The 20,905-nt window shown below is 38.7% G+C and overlaps 1 protein-coding gene, 1 long non-coding RNA gene and 2 pseudogenes across 4 annotated transcripts; all 4 read right to left on the reverse strand.

Moving 5' to 3' along the window:
- Positions 1-323: 323 nt before the first annotated feature.
- On the reverse strand, positions 324-5,885 carry LOC110755644 (uncharacterized). 2 transcript variants are annotated; one of them, XR_015834485.1, is made up of 3 exons: positions 5,450-5,796; positions 656-797; positions 324-563 (listed from the first exon to the last, which is right to left on the reverse strand). It is a non-coding gene; the product is annotated as an uncharacterized LOC110755644 (long non-coding RNA). The 2 variants fall into 2 exon arrangements; XR_015834484.1 differs by having other exon boundaries at positions 656-5,885.
- An 808-nt stretch (positions 5,886-6,693) lies between these two features.
- LOC110755643 (uncharacterized) lies at positions 6,694-9,363 on the reverse strand (annotated as a pseudogene). Its single transcript, XR_015834426.1, has 4 exons — positions 9,040-9,363; positions 7,982-8,297; positions 7,527-7,693; positions 6,694-7,282 (listed from the first exon to the last, which is right to left on the reverse strand). The product of XR_015834426.1 is annotated as an uncharacterized LOC110755643 (transcript).
- An 8,511-nt stretch (positions 9,364-17,874) lies between these two features.
- Positions 17,875-18,840, reverse strand: LOC148295970 (malate dehydrogenase-like protein). Its single transcript, XM_088250962.1, has one exon. The coding sequence runs from the start codon at positions 18,154-18,156 to the stop codon at positions 17,875-17,877; it is 282 nt and encodes a 93-aa protein (XP_088107088.1). The 5' UTR covers positions 18,157-18,840.
- LOC110755642 (malate dehydrogenase, chloroplastic pseudogene) lies at positions 18,430-19,384 on the reverse strand (annotated as a pseudogene).
- Between the last annotated feature and the right edge of the window lie 1,521 nt (positions 19,385-20,905).

Genomic DNA, 20,905 nt, shown 5'->3' on the forward strand with positions numbered 1-20,905 from the left:
GATCTCTCACCTCTCCTTCCTCCTTGACATCTTTAATATCCCGATTGATACCGGTAGGATGATAACACCAACGCGTTACAGGATCAATAACAAGTTTCTAGAGTGCAGCAACATTTTCTATCAAGTACATGACATGCTCAACAGCATTTATATGACCACGATACCCTACTATTTCTACTATCTTGAGGTTACCATGCGGGCATTCAGGAGCTTTTAACATCTTCAGTGGCTCAAATAGTAAGATTTTCAACTTCTCCCATAACTCGCGTGTTAAGAACTGCGACTTCTCTGTTGGCTCTTATGGTGGTGGTGAGAATTCCAACTTGCACAACAAATAAAACAATTTATTAATCTGAGGCATATCAAACGTACAACAAACGTTCATCAGCAAATTCATAACCCTTCAAGGAATATCTAGCTATCGTAAGTACAAGTCTCTGCAAGGAAGGAGATGCTTTCAAAAAAGAAGTTAAATTATTCAGAGCCCATTGATCATCGGCTGGGACTATTAGCTCCAAACGCTTCAGATTTGGTAATGTAGGAACAGGGAACGCGCAGCTATACTGAAAGAAAGCCAAACACAGAGTAATCAAAGGGGACACATAATCCAACAAAAAGAAAAGAAAACCAACACATCACAATTAAAAATACTAACATCTCCATTGATATTCAACATGAGGGTCTCTAGTTGAGAAAGAAAGCTTGAAAGTTGGATGAAGGCAAGACTCAGAAAATCAGCACCACTGGAACATTCCGAAAACTCGTAAAGGGATACCTCAACAAGCGACAGCATGTTACTGAGAAGCAAGTTTATCTTGAGTCCAACATAGACAAATGACACAAGTTTGCGTCACAAATCTCAATGCTATCAAGGCGAAGACAATATTTTATCGATAAGAACTTCAATGAAATTGATGGACGGACAACTCTTAAATCAACCAAGTTTGTGGCACTATGTATTGATAATCATTCGAGAGTTGGACAATTGGACATGAAGTGCTCAACAACTTCTCAGGTCACATCAACGTGTTCTGAATGAAGAACCTTGAGGAACTCGAAACCACTGTATCCGCAACGAAATGGCGTCAAGTAGGACCCCTTTTCATCAAGACCTAACAGTGTGCATGGAAAAGCATAGGAATCTTTGTACATAACACCATACAGTAACAAAAAGTCCAACACAAACACTCGAACTCTCTTTTCCTTTGCAAATTGAATCCATTTATCAATGGAACTTGCAAAACGATGATCTAGATCAAACTCTGAATTGGTATTTGAGCCTCTATGTTGTTTCAACACATGGTTGACCCAATTCCCGTCATCTGGGAACCATTACACTAGTGGGTGGGTCATTTGCAAATTGTTCGATGACTCTTACCGAAAAAAAATAAAAGGCAATTTGGACATGGGCAAATAAACTATCCTAGTTTCTTTAAGCCCAAAAGAAAGATGGGTCCCAGGCCCTAAAAAATAAATTTTGTCAAAAAAAATAATTATAAAAGAAAACAAGAGATGCTTTATTTGAAAAACAGGTGTCCACAGCGTTTCATCCTCTGTTTCCGACAAACGCCACAACCACCAGCAGCATTATAAAATAAATAAAATTGGGAATGGAAGCACGCGGCCAATCAACTGCTTTCCCTCCTTTTGAGGTCAAAAGAAGAGTCCACACACACTATATTCTGTGGGACCCACGTGTCAGAGCGGGAGGCACGGAGCTAACCGAAATTGTGCACGGGCGGGGGAGGTGTGTGAGTGGGCACTGTAAGAGTGAGCGTATCAGTGTATCAGACCAACCCAAATGAAATGACCCATTTTAGTATAAATTCTTCACATCTTCACTATCGATTGGAAAAGCTCTCTCTCTCTCTCTCACAAAGATGGATGAGAAACTAAATGTTGCTTTAGGATGGCTAAGGGAATATACAGCCATGACGAACAAGATAGAAAATTTAGTTCATTGTCTCGAAGATGTGTCTTCTAAATTGACGCAGATGGAAACCTTAATTGAAACCGTGCCTGCTGAAGAGGCCGCTACTGCTATAGCCGCATTTAAAAGTGCAGCTAAAGTTGCTAAACAGGTCAGAGATGTTCTTAATATGAGTGAATCTTTTAGGGAGACTTGTTTGGAGAACCTTCTCGAGTTTGAAGAGGTGTGCATTAGCACTATATTTGAGATGTGGACGCTAGTCCATCTGAAACTCGAATATGAATGGAAGGTGGCCATCTTCATCCGTCTGGATTGCAATGATGAGCAGAATATCATTAGGCTGGCATCTAAACACCAAATTCAAATAATTGGAAATCCGTGAGTATATATATATATATGTGTGTGCTTTTGATTGCAATTTTATTTTTCTATTATGCTTCTATCATTAAGTTTGGGAATTGGGGTTTGATTTTGGGTCTGCTTTTATCATTGTATAATATGTGATTGATTGACACAGAAATTGTGAGATGGGGACAACATTAGCAACACCTACCTCTTCCCATGCCTCCTCTTATAAAGTAGCTCTTCTTTGAGCTGTTGGTGAGATAGGTGAACCTCTGGCGCTTTTGATCAAGATGTCTCTCTGGGTCTCTGCCCTCCATCTATATGACACGAAAGATGTGAAGGGTGTTGGTGCTGATCTCAGAAGGGTGTTTATAACCCAAAGGTCTTGAAAAAGGAACAAAGAAAAGAATGAGATTAGCACCAACACCCTTCACATCTTTCGTGTCATATTGATGGAGGGCAGAGATCCAGGGAAACATCTTGATCAAAAGCACCAAAGGTTCACCTATCTCACCATCAGCTCCAAGAAGAGCTACTTTATAAAAGGAGGCATGGGAAGAGGTAGGTGCTGCTGATGTTGTCCCCATCTCACAATTTCTGTGTCAATCAATCAAAGATTATACAATGAAAAAAGCAGACCCAAAATCAAACCCCAATCCCCAAACTCAATGATAGAAGCATAATTGAAAAATAAAATTGCAATCAAAAGTACACACATATATACATACTCACGGATTTCCAATTATTTGAATTTGGTGTTTAGATGCCAGCCTAATGATATTCTGCTCATCATTGCAATTCAGACGGATGAAGATGGCCACCTTCCATTCATATTCGAGTTTCAGATGGACTAGCGTCCACATCTCAAATATAGTGCTGATGCACACCTCTTCAAACTCGAGAAGGTTCTCCAAACAGGTCTCCCTAAAAGATTCACTCATATTAAGAACATCTCTGACCTGTTTAGCAACTTTAGCTGCACTTTTAAATGCGGCTATAGCAGTAGCGGCCTCTTCAGCAGGCACGGTTTCAATTAAGGTTTCCATCTGCGTCAATTTAGAAGACACATCTTCGAGACAATGAACTAAATTTTCTATCTTGTTCGTCATGGCTGTATATTCCCTTAGCCATCCTAAAGCAACATTTAGTTTCTCATCCATCTTTGTGAGAGAGAGAGAGAGAGCTTTTCCAATCGATAGTGAAAATGAGAAGAATATGAAGATGTGAAGAATTTATACTAAAATGGGTCGTTTCATTTGGGTTGGTCTGATACACTGATACGCTCACTCTTACAGTGCTCACTCACAGACCTCCCTTGCCCGCGCACAATTTCAGTTAGCTTCTTACCTCCCGCTTTGACACATGGGTCCCACATAATGGAGTGTGTGTGGACTTTTCTTCTGACCTCAAAGGAAAGAGGGAAAGTAGTTGATTGGCCGCGTGCTTCCATTCCCAATTTTATTTATTTTGCAAAATTTTACAACACTGCTGGTGGTTATGGCATTTGTTGGAAACAGAGGATGAAACACCGTGGACACCTATTTTTCAAATGAAGCATCTCTTGTTTTCTTTTATAATTCTTTTTTTTTTTTTTAACAAAATTTATTTTTTGGGGCCTGGGACCCATCTTTCTTTTGGGCTTAAAGAAACTAGGATAGTTTATTTGCCCATGTCTAAATTGCCTTTTTTTTGTTTTTTTGTTTTTATAATGTTTTTCGATAGGAGTCATTCAGACTAGAGGTGTTAAAAGGACCGAGTCGACATAGTGTCACTAAGTTATTCAGGCTGGGTTTGACGGGTCCATTTGAATAATCGGACCAAGTCATGTTAGCCTATTTATCAAAACCATTGATCCAAAATCCAAGTTCACATTAAATTGAGTTGTGCTCGTGTTGTGCTTTGGGATGGGCTCGTGCCTTGTGTAGATGGTTTATGTAAAGTGGGCCTTGACAAAAAAAAAAAAGTTAAGTGGGCCGGGTCAGGCTTGAAGTGGGCTCGAGCCAAGCACGGCCCATGTCGGACCGCTAGTCGACCTGGTCCATTAGGCTTATTTTCTAATCCCACCAATAATGGACCTTACTTAATCGAGCCATACTCGTGCCGTTTGACACCTCTATTCGCTAGGGAGGAGAGGGGGAAGTAACATATTGGATTGCCTAAAGATTGTCAACTACGTGGACCCTCTAATTTGTATCATTGTGCATGGCATGCAGTTGATCAAAGGCCATAGTATACTAATCACATATGCATTTTGACAGGACCAGCCAAGAACTCCTCGGAATCTGGGACGAATCCTGTGGTATTTCTAATATCGAGCTGATGTCGGGCCCACTTACTAGCGATATAGCCTATTTTCCAAATCAATGAAAGGGTTTAGGGTTGAGATTTTCTACCGAAAAGAAAAGTCCTTCAGCCATTCTAGTACCTTCACACAGGATGAGACGGTCCCAAAAGACCCGTGGTCAACAGTTTGTCAAACTTCTCGTTTTTGGTCAACTGGGCCCCCGAGGCCCACGACCTCCGATTTCCAATCCGAAAGTTTCTATGGGTTCCACAAGGTTTATTATACATGTCCTGCAACTTTGGTCCGAATTGAACGGTCGGATCGCTCGCAATCGCACGATCGGACGGTTATCGTTTAACACAAACTTTAAGTCATTGAATCAGAGCATCCGGGACTCAGATTCACGATCTGCAAATTCCTACACGATCCTAGAGATTCCTAGATCAACATATTTGACAATGGAGTCGATCCAACGGTCCGAACATATCGAACCGAATAACGCCTAATATGCATAATCCGATCGACTGTCAAATGATAACCAAATTCAAATCCGAGCATACTGTCGTGCTCGGGACGACATGGGGTTCAAAACATGACACAATGGGCCACCAACCCATGACCCACGCACTGCCAGCGCATGGGTGTCTTGAGAAAATTCCGAAGACGGAAAATTCTCGAAACACCTTACAATACCTATACAAATAGGTTCAGACTAACAAGGGAGTGATTTTTGTTCTTGGACCACGGTAAAAAATTAACCGGAACTAGCCGGAACGAAGCCGAAACCGTCGACATAATATGGGTACATTGAACGATCTGTAAAACTTCAAAATCGACCTACAATACCTACATAAATGAATAGATCACGAAGAGTAGATGAAGTTTTATACCTCACTCGACAAAAACGGTGACCGGAGTCGCCGGAAACGACGTCGGAAACTTCGAAAATCGCCGACACTTCCAGTCGTTCCAGCTGCGAATCCTTGGGTTTTTGAGCTGGGAAATGGGCTGGGTTAGGTAAAGGGCATCGATACGAAACTTTTGTAACCAATTTCACTGAAATCGGACACCGGACGGCGACGAAATCTCCAATTGAAATTGAATATGCGCGGTGGAGAGAGAGAAAACCAGAAAAATCTGGTTTCTCTCGCGAGGGAGAAGAAGAAATAGGAGGCTGGTACTGTAGCGCATGTACTGTAGCTACAGTACAAATAAAAAAAAATTCCAGTTATGTCCATTTCATTTCTAGACCTTTACATGCTCGTTACAACTCGGAATTGAACGTGCCGCCTGTTTACGAACTCGTATCGACGAGTTCTACGCAACGGTGCCACTCATTTCCTCAAAATCCTTATGAATTAAAAAATAACCAAAATACCCCTACTAGCAAAATTGTAATTTCATAATTTATTAAATTAATTAAATTAAACGAATATTTAAATTTGGATCGGGATGTTACACATTTTCCATTCCTATATGGAGAGAGATTAATTATTTTCTTAATCAAACTAGTGTAAACAGGGTTTTAGATCAGATTACGCAGGCCTAAGTCCTAATCAGAACATATTGTGGACTTAAATATCATAAAAGATGTGAACCACATCGTGGAAGATACAGTGTTCAATTTCTATGCTGACCTAGAAAAAATGGATGTACTACTAGTTTCTTTAGGATTAGGGGCAACTTATGGACATTAGTATCCATTCGCTGTGAACAAGACAGAAAATTGAACATAAAATCCTATTTTGGTTTTTTTGTTGTGGGTCTTTGTCATCCTCAAAACTGTGCGCCCTAGTGTTGATTGATGCGTGTAGGGGTACAATTAATGATCAGGTACCAGGAGTAACGGATCTTAATTAGGGTTCATCTGGCACAGACAGCTCCGGAAAAGAAAGCCAAAAATATATTTGCAAAGCAAAACACAGTTTTCTCAATATTCTAGTCGCTCGCTGAGAGATTTAAATTTTTTTTTGGATGAAAACGGAAGTTAAAGACTAAGAGATTTTGGGTTCATCCTCAATGTAGCTACTGATCACTTAGCCAATCTGGGTCATAGCTAGCCTCTTAGAGCAGATAAAGTGTATGCAAATATGGTGACCAGAATAGTATATTTAAATTTGCATAAGTCCATCAATAAAAGAACAGAGAAAAATGTTTGTACAGATGCATATTGGCATCCAATCTTTCTTTAAGGGCAAAAATTACAGTGTTGCATGCAGAATGTGTGGGTAAACTGTGGTATAGGAAAACCATACAACTGCTAACCTAAAACGAACTTTAGTTTTTGAATTCGAAGTTTTCTTGCAAAAACTTATAAAGCTCCTCTGCAACCATAGCAGGATACTCCTCTTCTTGAGGAAGAAGAGCACCTGGAACCTCAACAAACTTACTTACTCCCTCAGCTTCCCTGAGAGTTTCCATATCTGCTTTTAAAGATCCTTTAGTCGACAGGACAAGAACTGGGATCTTTTGGCTGCTCATCTCTGTAAAGAGTGCAACAAATTCCTCTCGTGTTTGTACCAGGTCAAGAAAGCAGCAGGCACATAGCGAGCTCCTTTCTGCTTGGTCAGTGCGTATCGGCTTTCGATAATTCCAGGAGTCACATTGTCAGGATTTGAATAGACATGTGATTTGTACTGAGATTCAATTGACTTCTTATTGCTGACAAGCCTGTTATACATCATCCAGCCCACAGCAGGGGCTCGTAAGGTGCCCCCTAAGCAGTCCATACCTAGGAAATTTGTTAACAAAAGGAGAGATCAGTCAGGTCATAGATCAAGAAAAACCTGGTATGGACTTTAACTACATGTGATAGAAGCAAGGGGAAGGGTTAACACACAATAACATGGAGAGATTTGACTTAGTGGTCTTGCACCATAGATTTTGCTGCAGAATAGTTATCCACAATTTGGGTTTCCAATTACAGCTTAATTCTCAACTAGAATCATTTAATATATGTTTTCAGATAGCATACCTTGTTTCCAAGCTAGAATCTCGACCAAACACAATAGGAAGGGAACCAGCCCAGGTGGGTGCAATAGCAGCAATGGCTTTAGGTTTCACCGCACCACGTTTTACAGCACGAATAGTTAAAGTGGCAGCATTCCCTCCTCCAAATACCACAAAATCATTTTCTGGTTAAGAGCAAGAGATTATTAGCAAGTAAACTTTCAAAAGAAAAGAAAAGGCTGACCACATAAAGAAAAACAATCAGTAAATTTACTTTTTTCCGATGGGGGTTGGGAAGCATGATGTGTTTCAAGTAACTATATCTAGTTAAGAAGGTCGAGTACCACAACATATGCATGATGGAACAACAGGTCGACTATGAATCATGCTAAGAACACTCTAAACAGAACGCATATAAACAGTAGTGGCATCATCATAATCATTAACCCAAAAAAAAGTAGTTACTCATCAACCTGAGCCACTTATAGGACCATCAGGTGCATTGATGAAATAAACCAGAAATTTCTCCATGACATCAGCAGTGTAGTCCATCTTCGGCCGATCAGAGAACCCCAGATCAGGCCAATCAACAATGGTTGCTCGCCAATTAACATTACCATCTTGCTCAACAAGATTACTTGCTACTTATCTCCATTCTTCAACACTGCTTACATCAGAAATGGTTGGTATGATCAAGATGTTCTTAGAAGGACCCTCTCTCTCCTTTTCATGCTCCTCATACTAGATGCTAATAGAATTTTCCTTGAATTTCCATTGCCAACTATTGCTCTAAAACAAAGTAAAATCAGTTGTGAGGCAAGGGGACGACACATATAGTACTGGACTCAACAAATAATTATTAGAAAGAAAATGACAAACACAATAACATATTTGACTGGATTTTAACATCAATGTGTTTCTTCTAAACTGATCCCTATATCCTTGCAATTAACAAAATTTTAGTTTGCAAATGTTGGTAGTTACCATTTAAGTGGGATCCACTTCTAGTGATATTTTGGTTCAGTGACTGATAAACAAAGGTACACAGGTACCATTTCATGGAATTGAACATAATATTAACTTGTGTTTCACATTGATAATAAATGAGTCTCTTCTCTTGGGTGGCAGATATACAAAATTAAGTAAAATACTTCAGAAAACAAACCAATTCATCTTTTCTGACATCCAATTTTCCATTTAGATATGCATCGAAGCGACTTTCCTTTTTATAAAAATAAAAATAAATAAAAAATCCTAACAAATAGAAAGATCAATATACGCACTTTAATGCTTCGAAAACCAAAAATTCTAAGTATTTTTTGCTTAGAAGACCAAAATTCTAAGTATTTCTTGCTTAGTTTTGTGAGTTCCCCTAGCTCACTTACCAAATTCGTGGAATTTTCTCAAGTTCCCAATACATTCACGATTTATGCAGATGTAGAAGCATAGCCACAATCAAAACCTCAACTTTGAAACCCATGGGCAAAGTGACAAAGTAAGAACAAAGAAAAAGTACAATTGGGTCTCTGACCTTTGATGGGGCTGAAGATTTATCACCCACAGTGAGCTTGGAGTAGTCCAGGGTGCTTGAAGCCCTAACTGATAGGTCTGAGAGAAATTGGGTTCACGAGTTCTGCACAAAAGAGCACGGGATGGTTGTGAAGATGTATAGAATGCTGCAGAGAGCGCCATGGATATGGTGCAGAAAATGAGAGAGAAGGATTTTCTGCTGTGGAAAAGTATCAACAATCTCAGCTCAGCAGTCAACAGTCAGCATCAGATGAGAAATATGAATATATCAGTAGTGTCAACAACAGTTTTGGAAATATCACTCAGCACAGTCGAGATATGACTTTGTTCACTTTTTCTTCATATGGTGCCATTGGCCTCTCTCCCGCCAAACGTTACGTGTCTCTCGTTTTCTCTCCTAACAGCTTCGGATATTTCCAAAAATATCTGCTTCCTTTGCTCATTACGAACGTTTACAAACATCCTATCTGAAATGCTCCCTCCAGCTATGAAGAAAATTCCCAGCATGTATAATCTGTACACATTTTGGGGGGTCAAAAGAATGAAGAAATTGTTGACAACAACCAATTTCAATTGGGTGTACTTAAATGCAATTCTGGCAGCACTTCAATTCTCCATCTGCCTACTCAGTTGCTTCTTGTTGTTTTAGAAGTTTATTTTCAGTTTGTATCATTTCCCCTGCTTCCTTTGAATCAATTGCCAAATTTATTTATTTATAATCAATAATATGGCTCAATGCCAAATTCTTGGCTTTCCTTCTTGTCTTGTGGATCAGTGTCAGTATATCCTTTGATGACTTTGATCTCTTTTAACTTATAGGTGCTATACACTTCTCTCAGAAGCCACTAACCCACCAGTAATCTTTGCATGAACAAGAGCCGTCCTTGAAGGAGTGAAAACGACTTCTGTCTCTCACTACGATCTCCAATCTATAAACCTTAGAAATCAGCTTCATCACCGTATGACAGTTCCCTCTTGTCTTGTGGGTCTCCATTGATATTCAACGTGAGGGTCTCTAGTTGAGAAAGAAAGCTTGAAAGTTGGGTGAAGGCAAGACTCAGAAAATCAGCACCACTGGAACATTCCAAAAACTCATAAAGGGATACCTCAACAAGCGACGGCATGTTACTGAGAAGCAAGTTTATCTTGAGTCCAACATAGACAAATGACACAAGGTTTGCGTCACAAATCTCAATGCTATCAAGGCGAAGACAATATTTTATCGATAAGAACTTCAATGAAATTGATGGACGGACAACTCTTAAATCAACCAAGTTTGTGTCACTATGTATTGATAATCATTCGAGAGTTGGACAATTGGACATGAAGTACTCAACAACTTCTTAGGTCACATCAACGTGTTCCAAATGAAGAACCCTGAGGAACTCAAAACCACTGTATCCGCAACGAAATGGCGTCAAGGAGGACCCCTTTTCCTTTTCATCAAGACCTAATAGTGTGCATGGAAAAGCATAGGAATCTTTGTACATAACACCATACAGTAACAAAAAGTCCAACACAAACACTCGAACTCTCTTTTCCATTGCAAATTGAATCCATTTATCAATGGAACTTGCAAAACGACGATCTAGATCAAGGCAAACTCTGAATTGGTTAATTTTTGAGCCTCTATGTTGTTTCAACACATGGTTGACTCAATTGACGTATCTACAACTTTTTTGGTTTTTAAATTCCCGTTTAAAGATTTACCGTTTCAACACATGGCACGGAAGTCACGCAAAGTATATCATCACTATCAAAATAGAGATTTGTAGTAAAGCACCACTCATAACGCCATCACTTAGAAAGAATACTAGTAGCTGCAGCTTCCTTCAGAGGCAACAAAGATAATATGCTACCACCAAGAATGTCATGTGGCAATTCACTGATTCTGTCGGTTAAGTTGGCCGCATCCTGGACAAGAAAACATTAATAAATAAAAAAGAAAAAAATACTAGTAATTTTCATGGTTACATTAAATTAGTAATTATTATTTTACGAAAAACAAAGAAGCCAAACCATATTTTGCACCAGTTAGATATATATAAAGAACAAATTGCTATTAGCTTATATAAAGACAACACCTCCATTGTAAAGACAAAGTTTTTCATACGTACTTTACGTGTTAGATTATATATATATATATATATATATATATATATATATATGTAAAATAATTTATTCTTATTATAAAGACAATACCTCCATTGCAATTTTGCAATCTGCAAGTGGGTGATGGCTGGCTTTGGCTTTCTGGGGAGCGAGGAGACGAAGGCCGCGTCGAGGCGTGGCGTGTGAGCGTGAAAAACTGTTTGTTTCTGAGCCAATCGAATAGTTTGCATCTAATGTGTCCTGCGTTTTTGTCTCTTTTTATATATATTTTCTCTGTGGGCTTCTAGTCCTACGCCGTCGTTTAGAGCCATGGGCCCATCCTTCTTTGTTTCTTTATTTATGTTGGGCTCTGATGGCATTGCATGGCATACTAGCTACCATATGCATCCAAAGAAAAGAAAAAGAAAAAAGCTCCTGGTTTTAATATGCAGCAACTTCGAAGCCAAATGACACTCGAACTAGTGGGTTGTTTGCAAATTGTTCCATGTTTGAGGCTCTATGTTGTTTCACTGCATGATTGGTCCAATCGATATATCTATGATTTCTCTAGTCTTTTAAATGTTGTCATTAAAGCTGCTACATGAAAGAATTCCCTAGAAAGAAAATAATAATACTAGTATATATGCTGCTAACGTGATTGGTGTTCTTAGGGATTAATGTATGATTGGATGCAGCTTGCTTCTTTATCAAATCAGTGTCCTCATGAGAGGTTGGATCTCCTATGTTTGCGAGATACAAGAGATATATTGCACTTTTCTCCCCTCTTCACGTTGGGAATTTCAAGTGCAAATATGTAAGAATGAGATGCTACTTCTCATTCAACACATGTTGTTTGAAATCTCATTTAGAATAGTTTGTATATCAATGTCATATGACCTATGATTCCTTCAATTTATTTCAAAACAAAGCTGCAAACTTCTCTTCATTGTCTCATTAGACTGTTTTATATCCAATTTTTCATCTAAAGATACTATAGTGCGGACTGATATATATATATATCTCAAAGCAGAAGAGCATGGTTGTCAAGTGCAATGAGAAAAAGATTGTAATTGGGTTTAGTTCATAATTACGATGGATACATTTTAGAAAGTAAATTCTTATACAAGCAATTTTATACTATGAAATTCAACATTCTTTGATCCACAAAATGTTAGTGGATCCCTAATTTATTTTTATTTTTTTGTATTTATGGGTTTAACTTGTATTATTTCTTATAATAAAATTTCATTTTTTATTCTTGCCTAATGGGCTAAAAGCTGGAAATTATTAGAATGGGAGGTATGGGGAAGAATTTAAATTCTCATTCCCCAATATTACTTGTATAAATAAAATAATTGAATAAATAACTCTAACCCAATGGGTTAAATTGATATTTTAGCCCTAAACCCTAAAAAAATCTGAAAAAATTATATATTTAAAGAGTATAACTGCACTACTATACTCTTTAAATATATTCAAATATTTTATACATGCCGTATTTTAAAGCCTTGAGCTCATTTTCTCTATTTTGGGCTCTGAATCTGATGTACCCAAAGAAAAGAAAAATAAAAAATTCCCAAACTTTTGACCAAGGTTCCATTACAATTGCTAGGTGTTAGATTATATAATAAATATTATAGTAAAGGAAAAACATGCATACGATTGTAATTTTATAGCCTAAAGAATGAGGGTCTTGAACAAAATTCCATGTTGTTGGGAGTACCATTTCATCCATTAAATATGGCTCTGGTGCTGTTGTAGCCTGTTAGAGCATTTCCAATTTTGGCTATTTTAACATAAAAATCACTCAACAAATGAAACAATTTATTGGAAGCCAAAGTGAAAGAACAAAAAATTGAAGAAAAATCATGGGAAAATTGAAACTTCACAGCAACTATCATCAATCCAACTTGACTGAATAATATACTTTCATGTAGTCTTTACAGGATTTCCTTACAATTTGACTATCAACAATAAATAGTCAATATCTGGTTTAAGTTTTGTGTGTGTAGATTTTTGTGTTACCTCATTGCATTATTCTTTTGGATTAACAATTAATAGTCAATATCTGGTTTCAGGCCCAAGCATCTATCTGTGTAAGTGATGCATCATCATAGGGTGATCAAGACAAATATTTACCATGTAATTAATTATTTTATGAGATATTCTTAATTTTCTTATTTATGTAGTTTTATGGTATCTTTTATTATTTAGGTGTGATTTTATAATTAATTAGTTTACTTTTGGACCAAGTAGCCTTTGCTACTCAAGTTTTGTAAAGCCTATAAAATAAGGTTAATGTAATAGTTGTTGGGAGGTTGTTTTGTGGATGATTAATGAAATAGTTTATTTGTGACATGGATTTGCTACGATATATGTGAGTTTGCACTAGCCCTAGACTTCGGTGTTTATGTGTGTTGTTGGTGACCTATGTCCAGATCCCGATCCCCATCAATTGGTATTAGAGCTACGGCTCAAGATCAGCGTTCTTGGGGATATTTTTGGATGGAGGGTCGTGTCCACAACTACAATGACATGGAGAAAAAACTAGGAGGATGCTACGGCAACTTATGGAATGCATCGAAGCTTGAACTCAGATAGGTAAGATTTCTGATGGGGAGAAGGCATGAACCCTAATCTGAACCGCATAACTTGCATCAACACTCAAAGTCGTGGGAGTCTCGACGGGGAGTATGACGGAGATTGCCATTTTCACTGTTGTTTCGCTGTGTGAGTCAAGTGAAGAGGGACAAGGTGATTCTCATTGTGTCTTTGAATGTAAAAATGGATTTAGTAATTTTGGTGCATCTTATTCTTCATCAAATTTATTAAATTTATATTTACCTCCAATATTTGATCCTTGCAACTAGGGGTGGGCATTCAAACCAAAAAACTAAGCCCAAAAAAACTGGAAAAACAAAAAACAAAAACAAAAACAACCACAACAAAAACTGTGTTGACAAAAAACCGAACCGAGTTGACCAAAAATCAGACCAAGTAGTAGACACATAGTTATTAATATGATATTTTGACTTGGCATTAAGATCAGGGCAATATTGAAGTTTAGGTTTTTCCCTATTAGATCTAGGTGGAAGAGTATATGGTACCATATTAGGTGATTCGGGGACTACCTCGAGAGCTTCTTCATCACAAGACAACTGAGAAGATGGCAGGGCAGGAGGGGTTGTATTTTGCAATTGCTCTTAGGAGACATCAGGAGCCACTTCTTGCACCAAATCCTCATTGGGGTCTTCTTTGTTTGAAAACAACCGGTCGCATATAGGGAGTTGACCGGTCGAGTCACATAGGCATTCAACATGTTCTTCTCGGTTTAAGAATGACCAATATACAGGACTGGTCGCTTCCTCTCGACTTAAAAACAACAAGTCGACATTACTGGTCATCTGGCAAACATTACTAGTTGTTTTCGAGTCTTTGCCTCGGGTTGAAAACGACCGGTTGATTAGAACATCTCGATCGGTTGCTTGCCATAATTCTTTCTTGTCTTCTTCAAAGCACGAGTTCTTCTCTTCACTCCCCCTTTTCCCCTAAAGAGAAGGGCTCGTAGGAGCCACAAAGTAGGATAAGTCTTAGGTGACATCCATGGTGACAAGGAGCTTCTGGGTAGAGGGTGGTAGCACCTATATCCTTTTTTATTGGAGTCATAGCCAACTAAAACACAACGGAGGGCACAAGGATCTAACTTACTCTGCTGATGAGAAAGAACATGGGCATATACAACACAACCAAACACGTGATGAGGCAGCTTGAGGACAGTATGAAGAGAAATGTGACGAGCCAAGGTATCTAGTAGAGTTTAAAAGTCCAGAACATTGCTAGGCACTTGATTAATCACATAGACTGTAGAGAGAATAGCATGACCCCATAAGTAGTAAGGGACCGATTTATAAAGCATGTAGGCACGGGCAACCTCAAGCAATTATAGATTCTTTCGTTCGGTGACACCATTTTTTTGCAGAGTGAAAGAGGTAGAGGTCTGATGAATGATGTCATGGTCTCGGAAAAATTGAGCCAAGGTATTGTTGACATACTTCCCACCATTATTGGACCAGAAAACCTTAATGGAGGCCTGAAAATGGGTGGTGATCATAGCATGAAATTCACATATTGTGGAGGTAACATCACTTTTATAGGTGAGCAAATACACTCAAGTCATACGGGTGCAATCATCAATAAATGTAACAAACCACCTCTTGCCGGTGGAAGAGACTTTAGCAGGACCCCAAACATCATAGTGAACCAAAGTAAAAGGTAATTCATTCTTATTATCACTTGAGGGAAAGATGGTTCGATGGCTTGATGGCTTCTAGCCAATACAAAGGTTTCACACTGAAACTTAGGATCATCTATAGCACGAAAAAAAGATGGAAACAAGTGTCGAAGATAGCCAAAAGATGGATGTTCTAAGTGACAATGCTATAGCTAAATCTGATGTTGATCGTGAACATGTGAGTTTGGAACAGCAGAATGAGCATGAGCTAAACTTGGTGGTGATGAGACTGTCAAGGAAAACAACCCCTCTCTCCGTTTACCATGACCAGTTGTCTTATGAGTCATAAGATCTTGAAACTTACAATAAGAAGGATTGAAAATAGCATAACAATGATGTGACTCAAGCAATTTCCCAACCAACAACAAATTGTAATTAATATAAGGAACAAGTAGTGAATGAGGTAAAGATAAAGAAGGGGAAAGAGGTATAGACCTTTCACCATCAACATTAGAAGGGACTCCATTAGCATTAGTAATATAGGGATTACGAGACTTAGGGGACGAGGTAGAGAAGATATTATAGTCAAAAGTCATATGATTAGTTGCACCAATATTAATTATCCATGTAGTGAAGCGTCTACCCGAGTTGAGGTTGGAGTCAAAGAGGAAAGTAGGAGATGAGGAAACATTGGAAGTCACGATACAAGCAGCTTTGGGAGCCAAGTTGTGGGTCTTGAGTGCATCCGACCACTCGGGATAATCATGGAGCTTAAAAGTACTTCTTAACAAAGTGATCACCATCACAATTGGTGCACTTTCGAGTCCCCTTTGCATCATCAGGTTTAGGACCACGGGTAGTCAAGCTGGAGGACACAAGATAGGGCGCCTGATAGGGCTTGACTGCCATGACACTTCCAGCACCAAGCATATAGGATTGGCGATGATCTTCCTCTACCACAAGTGCATAAGCTTCAAGGACAAGCGAAACCAAGTTCATAGCAAGAATCCGACTACAAACGAAATCAAAGTGGGGATCAAGCCCCCCTAAGAAATCGTCCACACGATCCACATCAAGTGCTTGTTGGTGAAGAGCCATAAAATCAAGATTGGTGTGCTTGCAAGGACGAAGGTTATCAATTTCCTACCATGTTAAATGCATTTTTCATAGAAAACATTCACATGCTCACCATTTTGAGAGGTGGTAATAAACTAACGATGGAGTTGGTACAACTTAGAGCTATTCTGAGTGACAGTATAGGTCTTCCGAGCTGCTTCCCACACCGCATAAGCCATCGGGCAGTGATCAAATAAGGCACGTACATTCCTGGCCATGGAGTTGAGAGAGCCAAGACTGCACAAAACAGTTGTTTTCTTCCCAAGAACCATAGTCGGAGTCATCAACAACAGGGGCAGGTTTTTTGCCATTAATGAAACCAGCCATGCGACACCCAGTGATGGCCAAACGAACACTACGAGACCATGTAGGGTAGTTAGACCCATAACTTATCTGGGGAAATTTGAGAGGAGTAGTCGTGAGGGGAACGTGCTAGTGGAATTGTGGTATCAGCCTTGGTGGAGTTGGTGGCATCACCCATGAGAGATGTAGGAGTAATGCAGCGGAGGTATTATAGCAACAAGATAAGAAACAATAAGAAACAATAAGACAAGCAAGAACACAACAAGGATAATATCATAGCAAGGACAAGGGCAAAGTTATGGACAATATAGGAGTAAAGCAAGGGCGAGGTTAGTAGAGACAAGGCAAGAACAAGGTTATGCAGAGGCAACCAAAATTGATTGCTTTGATACCATGCTAAAATGAAAGTATGAGATAGTGTTTTGGTTTAAATTGATGTGATTTCTTTGTACTACTAACATTAGAATTTATACTAGTAGAGAAGGGTTGCTAAGCTCTATATTAATTAAAATAGTCAGCTGGTGATAGGTGACAGCTGGTTCCATTAATGTCATTTTGGATCCTAAGCAGTCTCCTAAAGTCAGCAGCTTTTAATGCATTAACAAGATTTTCACAAGCCAACATATTAGTGAATTTAAGTCATTTTAAGAGAGGTGATATGTCAATTAAATTAATTTTTTTCTTTAAGTTCGAGTGTCCAAAAACATTCATAGGTAACAAATGGGGGTCATGAAGGAGTAATGGTTGCAGCATAGCTCATCCGCTATTCTTCAAACAATCACTGGAATTAATAGATTGTGTAAACTTTAAATGAGTATTAGTATACTTAAACACAAAATCTCTACAAAATTCAATTGTTGTTTGTCTGACTTCAAAAACAAAACCATGGAACAAAGCAATAGAGACAAACAATGGAAAAAAAAAAAAACAAATTAAATTGTGTGAGAGATTATTTCATGACTCACTTTTTCCTCAAAACCAATTTGTACACTAAAAATATCATGACATCGAACTTTTTAACCACAAAAGTTTCGAACAGGCTAAAAGAAACAGAATTTTCAACACACAAAAACAAAAATTTTGCCTCAGAGGTATCTAAGCAGTCACTGCTTGCTTGTTAGCAAATGCAATACCATTCTCAATGCTTGCTTTCAGTTCTGGCTTAAGTGCTTCCAAAGCCTTTTGTTCATACTCTGTCAAACCTTGGAGGTCATATGGTACCAAAGCTTCAACCTCATTCCTTCCAAGCTTAACCCTTGATGCAAAGAATGTAAGCTCAGTTAGATCATACTCCACATAAGAGCATTCATATACATCTCCATCTCCATCCAGTGCCCGTAGAGATGACTCAATGAATCTAGTTGCTGCATACGCCATTGACAATGTAGCAGACCCAGCACCACCCTTCTCCTCTACAACCTCAGTTCTAGAATTTTGAATTTTCACAGTCAGATTTTCAACTTCATCATCAGTGAGGCTGAATAAGGATTTTCTCTTTGATAGAAGGGATGGTTATCCTAGCATGTCCACAAACAATCGGGACGTCAACATTAATGGGTTTCATATTCTTCTCCTAAGCAACAAATGTGTTTGCCCTCATAACATCCAAGGTAGTGACACTAAATAGCTTCTTTGGTTATAAACACCCTTCTATTTCAAAATTTCCGCGACAAATGGCACTGTGGAGTTCCCCAAATTATTGATAATGTGGATGAGGGCCTTAAGACAGTTATCAACCACAGCCTCGACCAATTTCTTCACAGTGCTAGCATTGATGTTGAAGAGGTCATCACGAGTCATCATCAGGAGCATCACAACATTTGGAACCTGTGCATGTATGACCATCACATCCACATATTTCAATGAATTGGCTAGTTGAGAAGCTCCAGTGAAATACAGAACCTGAGCGAGCATGTCGCAATGACTGAGATCAGCAGTAACACCCATTACATTTTTCGTGTCATATAGATGGAGGGCAAAGACCCAGGGAGACATCTTGATCAAAAGCGCCAGAGGTTCACGTATCTCACCAGTAGCTCCAAGAAGAGCTACGTTATAAGATGGGGCCTCGGAAGAGGTAGCTGCTGCTGATGTTGCTCCATATCACAATCTTTGTGTCAATCAATCAAAGATTATACAATGATGAAAGCATAATTGAAAATATTGAATCCCAACCCCAAAATCAATCCCTAATCCCCAAACTCAATGATAAAAGCACAAACAAACATCTTAATCAACATGTACTTTCCAAATTCACCCAATCAAAGATTGTACAATGAATGATGTTGGTACTGTGACTAACCGAGCAACTAGCTAAGTAAGATCAGCCACGTGCCATGCTTTAAGAGGTTATCACCTTAGCCAAAGAAGTCTTACCACAAGTCACAACTTTAAGCAAAGGAGGAGTACCACATTGGAAGACTACAAGAGATGGGGACTCCCCTTCACCTATAAACAAAGACCACTCTCAACTTAGAAAAGGGTATTGACCCTTGGGTCTTGGATATTGGATCATCATCTTGGGCCTTGGACCTTAGGCCTTGGACCCTCTCTCCTCTTCCCTTTATCTTTAGGTCATACCCCTGGTACAAATGTAAACATACATTATTATAATGAGAACATCCTTCTCCGTGGACGTAACCCGTCATTTAGGTGAACCATGTCCATATGTCTCAAGCATGCTTACTTACTTTACTTATGCTAACTCTCACAACCTGCCGAAGGCCTTCACTACCACTAACATGCCGAAGGTCTTCACCTTCACTCAACTTGCAGAAGGCAGTTACTTATCTTGCCTCCCGAAGGCACATACACCTACTGAAAGCCCATGCCTTCACACATCATCCACCACTTCACATCTATCTAAGTTAAACCCAATATTGGACATCAATAGTTCGGCGCCCTTTGTGGGAATCAACACAAAAAGCTTTTATCGTTCTCCTCTTCTTCAGTTCCCTTCGTCACTCTCCCAATCAACATCTCATAATTGTTGTTCAGTTTCCTTTGATCATGTTATGTTGTCAAATGGATTTAAGATCAATGAGAGTGAAAAATGCGTATATGTGAAGAGTTTTAAGAACTTATGTGTCATAGTATGTTTATACATTGATGAAATGCTGATAATGGAAACTAACAAAGATGTTATCAATTCTACAAAGAAAATATTGTGTTCTAGTTTTGACTTGAAGGACCTAGGACTTGCATATGTCATACTTGGAATTAGAGTTCAAAGAACCAAACATAGTTATTTTTTGACTCAATCCCATTATCTAGAAAAAGTACTTAGAAAATTTGGCCACTTTGATGATCCGTCTCTTGTGACCCATTTGATCCATCGGTTCATCTAGCTAAAAATAGTGGAGATGCAGTATCTCAGCTAGAATATTCACAAGTAATTGGGAGCTTAATGTATATGATGAATAGTACAAGGCCTGATTTAGCATATGTTGTAAGCAGGCTTAGTCGTTATAGCAACCCATCTGATGATCATTGGAAAGCTTTGATTAGAGTGTTGCAGTTTATAAAAGGCACAATGAATTATGGATTGCATTACACAAGTTATCCACCAGTTTTACAAGGATATAGTGATGCAAACTGGATTGCTGGTGAAAGGGAAACAAAATCCACTAGTGGCTATGTTTTTGTGTGTAGAGGGGCGGCAGTAGCTTGGAAATCAACCAAGCAAACGTGTATAGCACGATCAACTATGGAATCTGAATTCATAACTTTGGACAAGGCTGCTGAAGAAGCATAATGGCTTTGAAACTTTATGGAAGATATATCGTTATTGCCTAAACCAATAACTGCAGCATGTATTCATTGTGATAACATGACAGCTATTGCAAGAGCCAAAAATAAGATACACAATGGCACATCAAGGCATATAAGGCGAAGACATAGCACTATTAGACATTTGCTTAAAGATGGAATAATCTTATTAGATTATATAAAGTCAAAGGAAAACATAGCTGATCCTTTGACAAAAGGCCTAATTACAGAGCAAATTAAATATGAATCGAGGGGAATGGGTTTAATGACAATTTCACAATGAGCTAACCTGATGAAACCCTAACGTAGCTGATTGGAGATCCCATGGTCTTAGTTCAATAGGCAAACTAGTTAGGAA

Source organism: Prunus avium, chromosome 3 (assembly GCF_965620075.1).
Source record: "Prunus avium chromosome 3, drPruAviu1.hap1.1, whole genome shotgun sequence".
Taxonomy (NCBI): Eukaryota; Viridiplantae; Streptophyta; class Magnoliopsida; order Rosales; family Rosaceae; genus Prunus; species Prunus avium.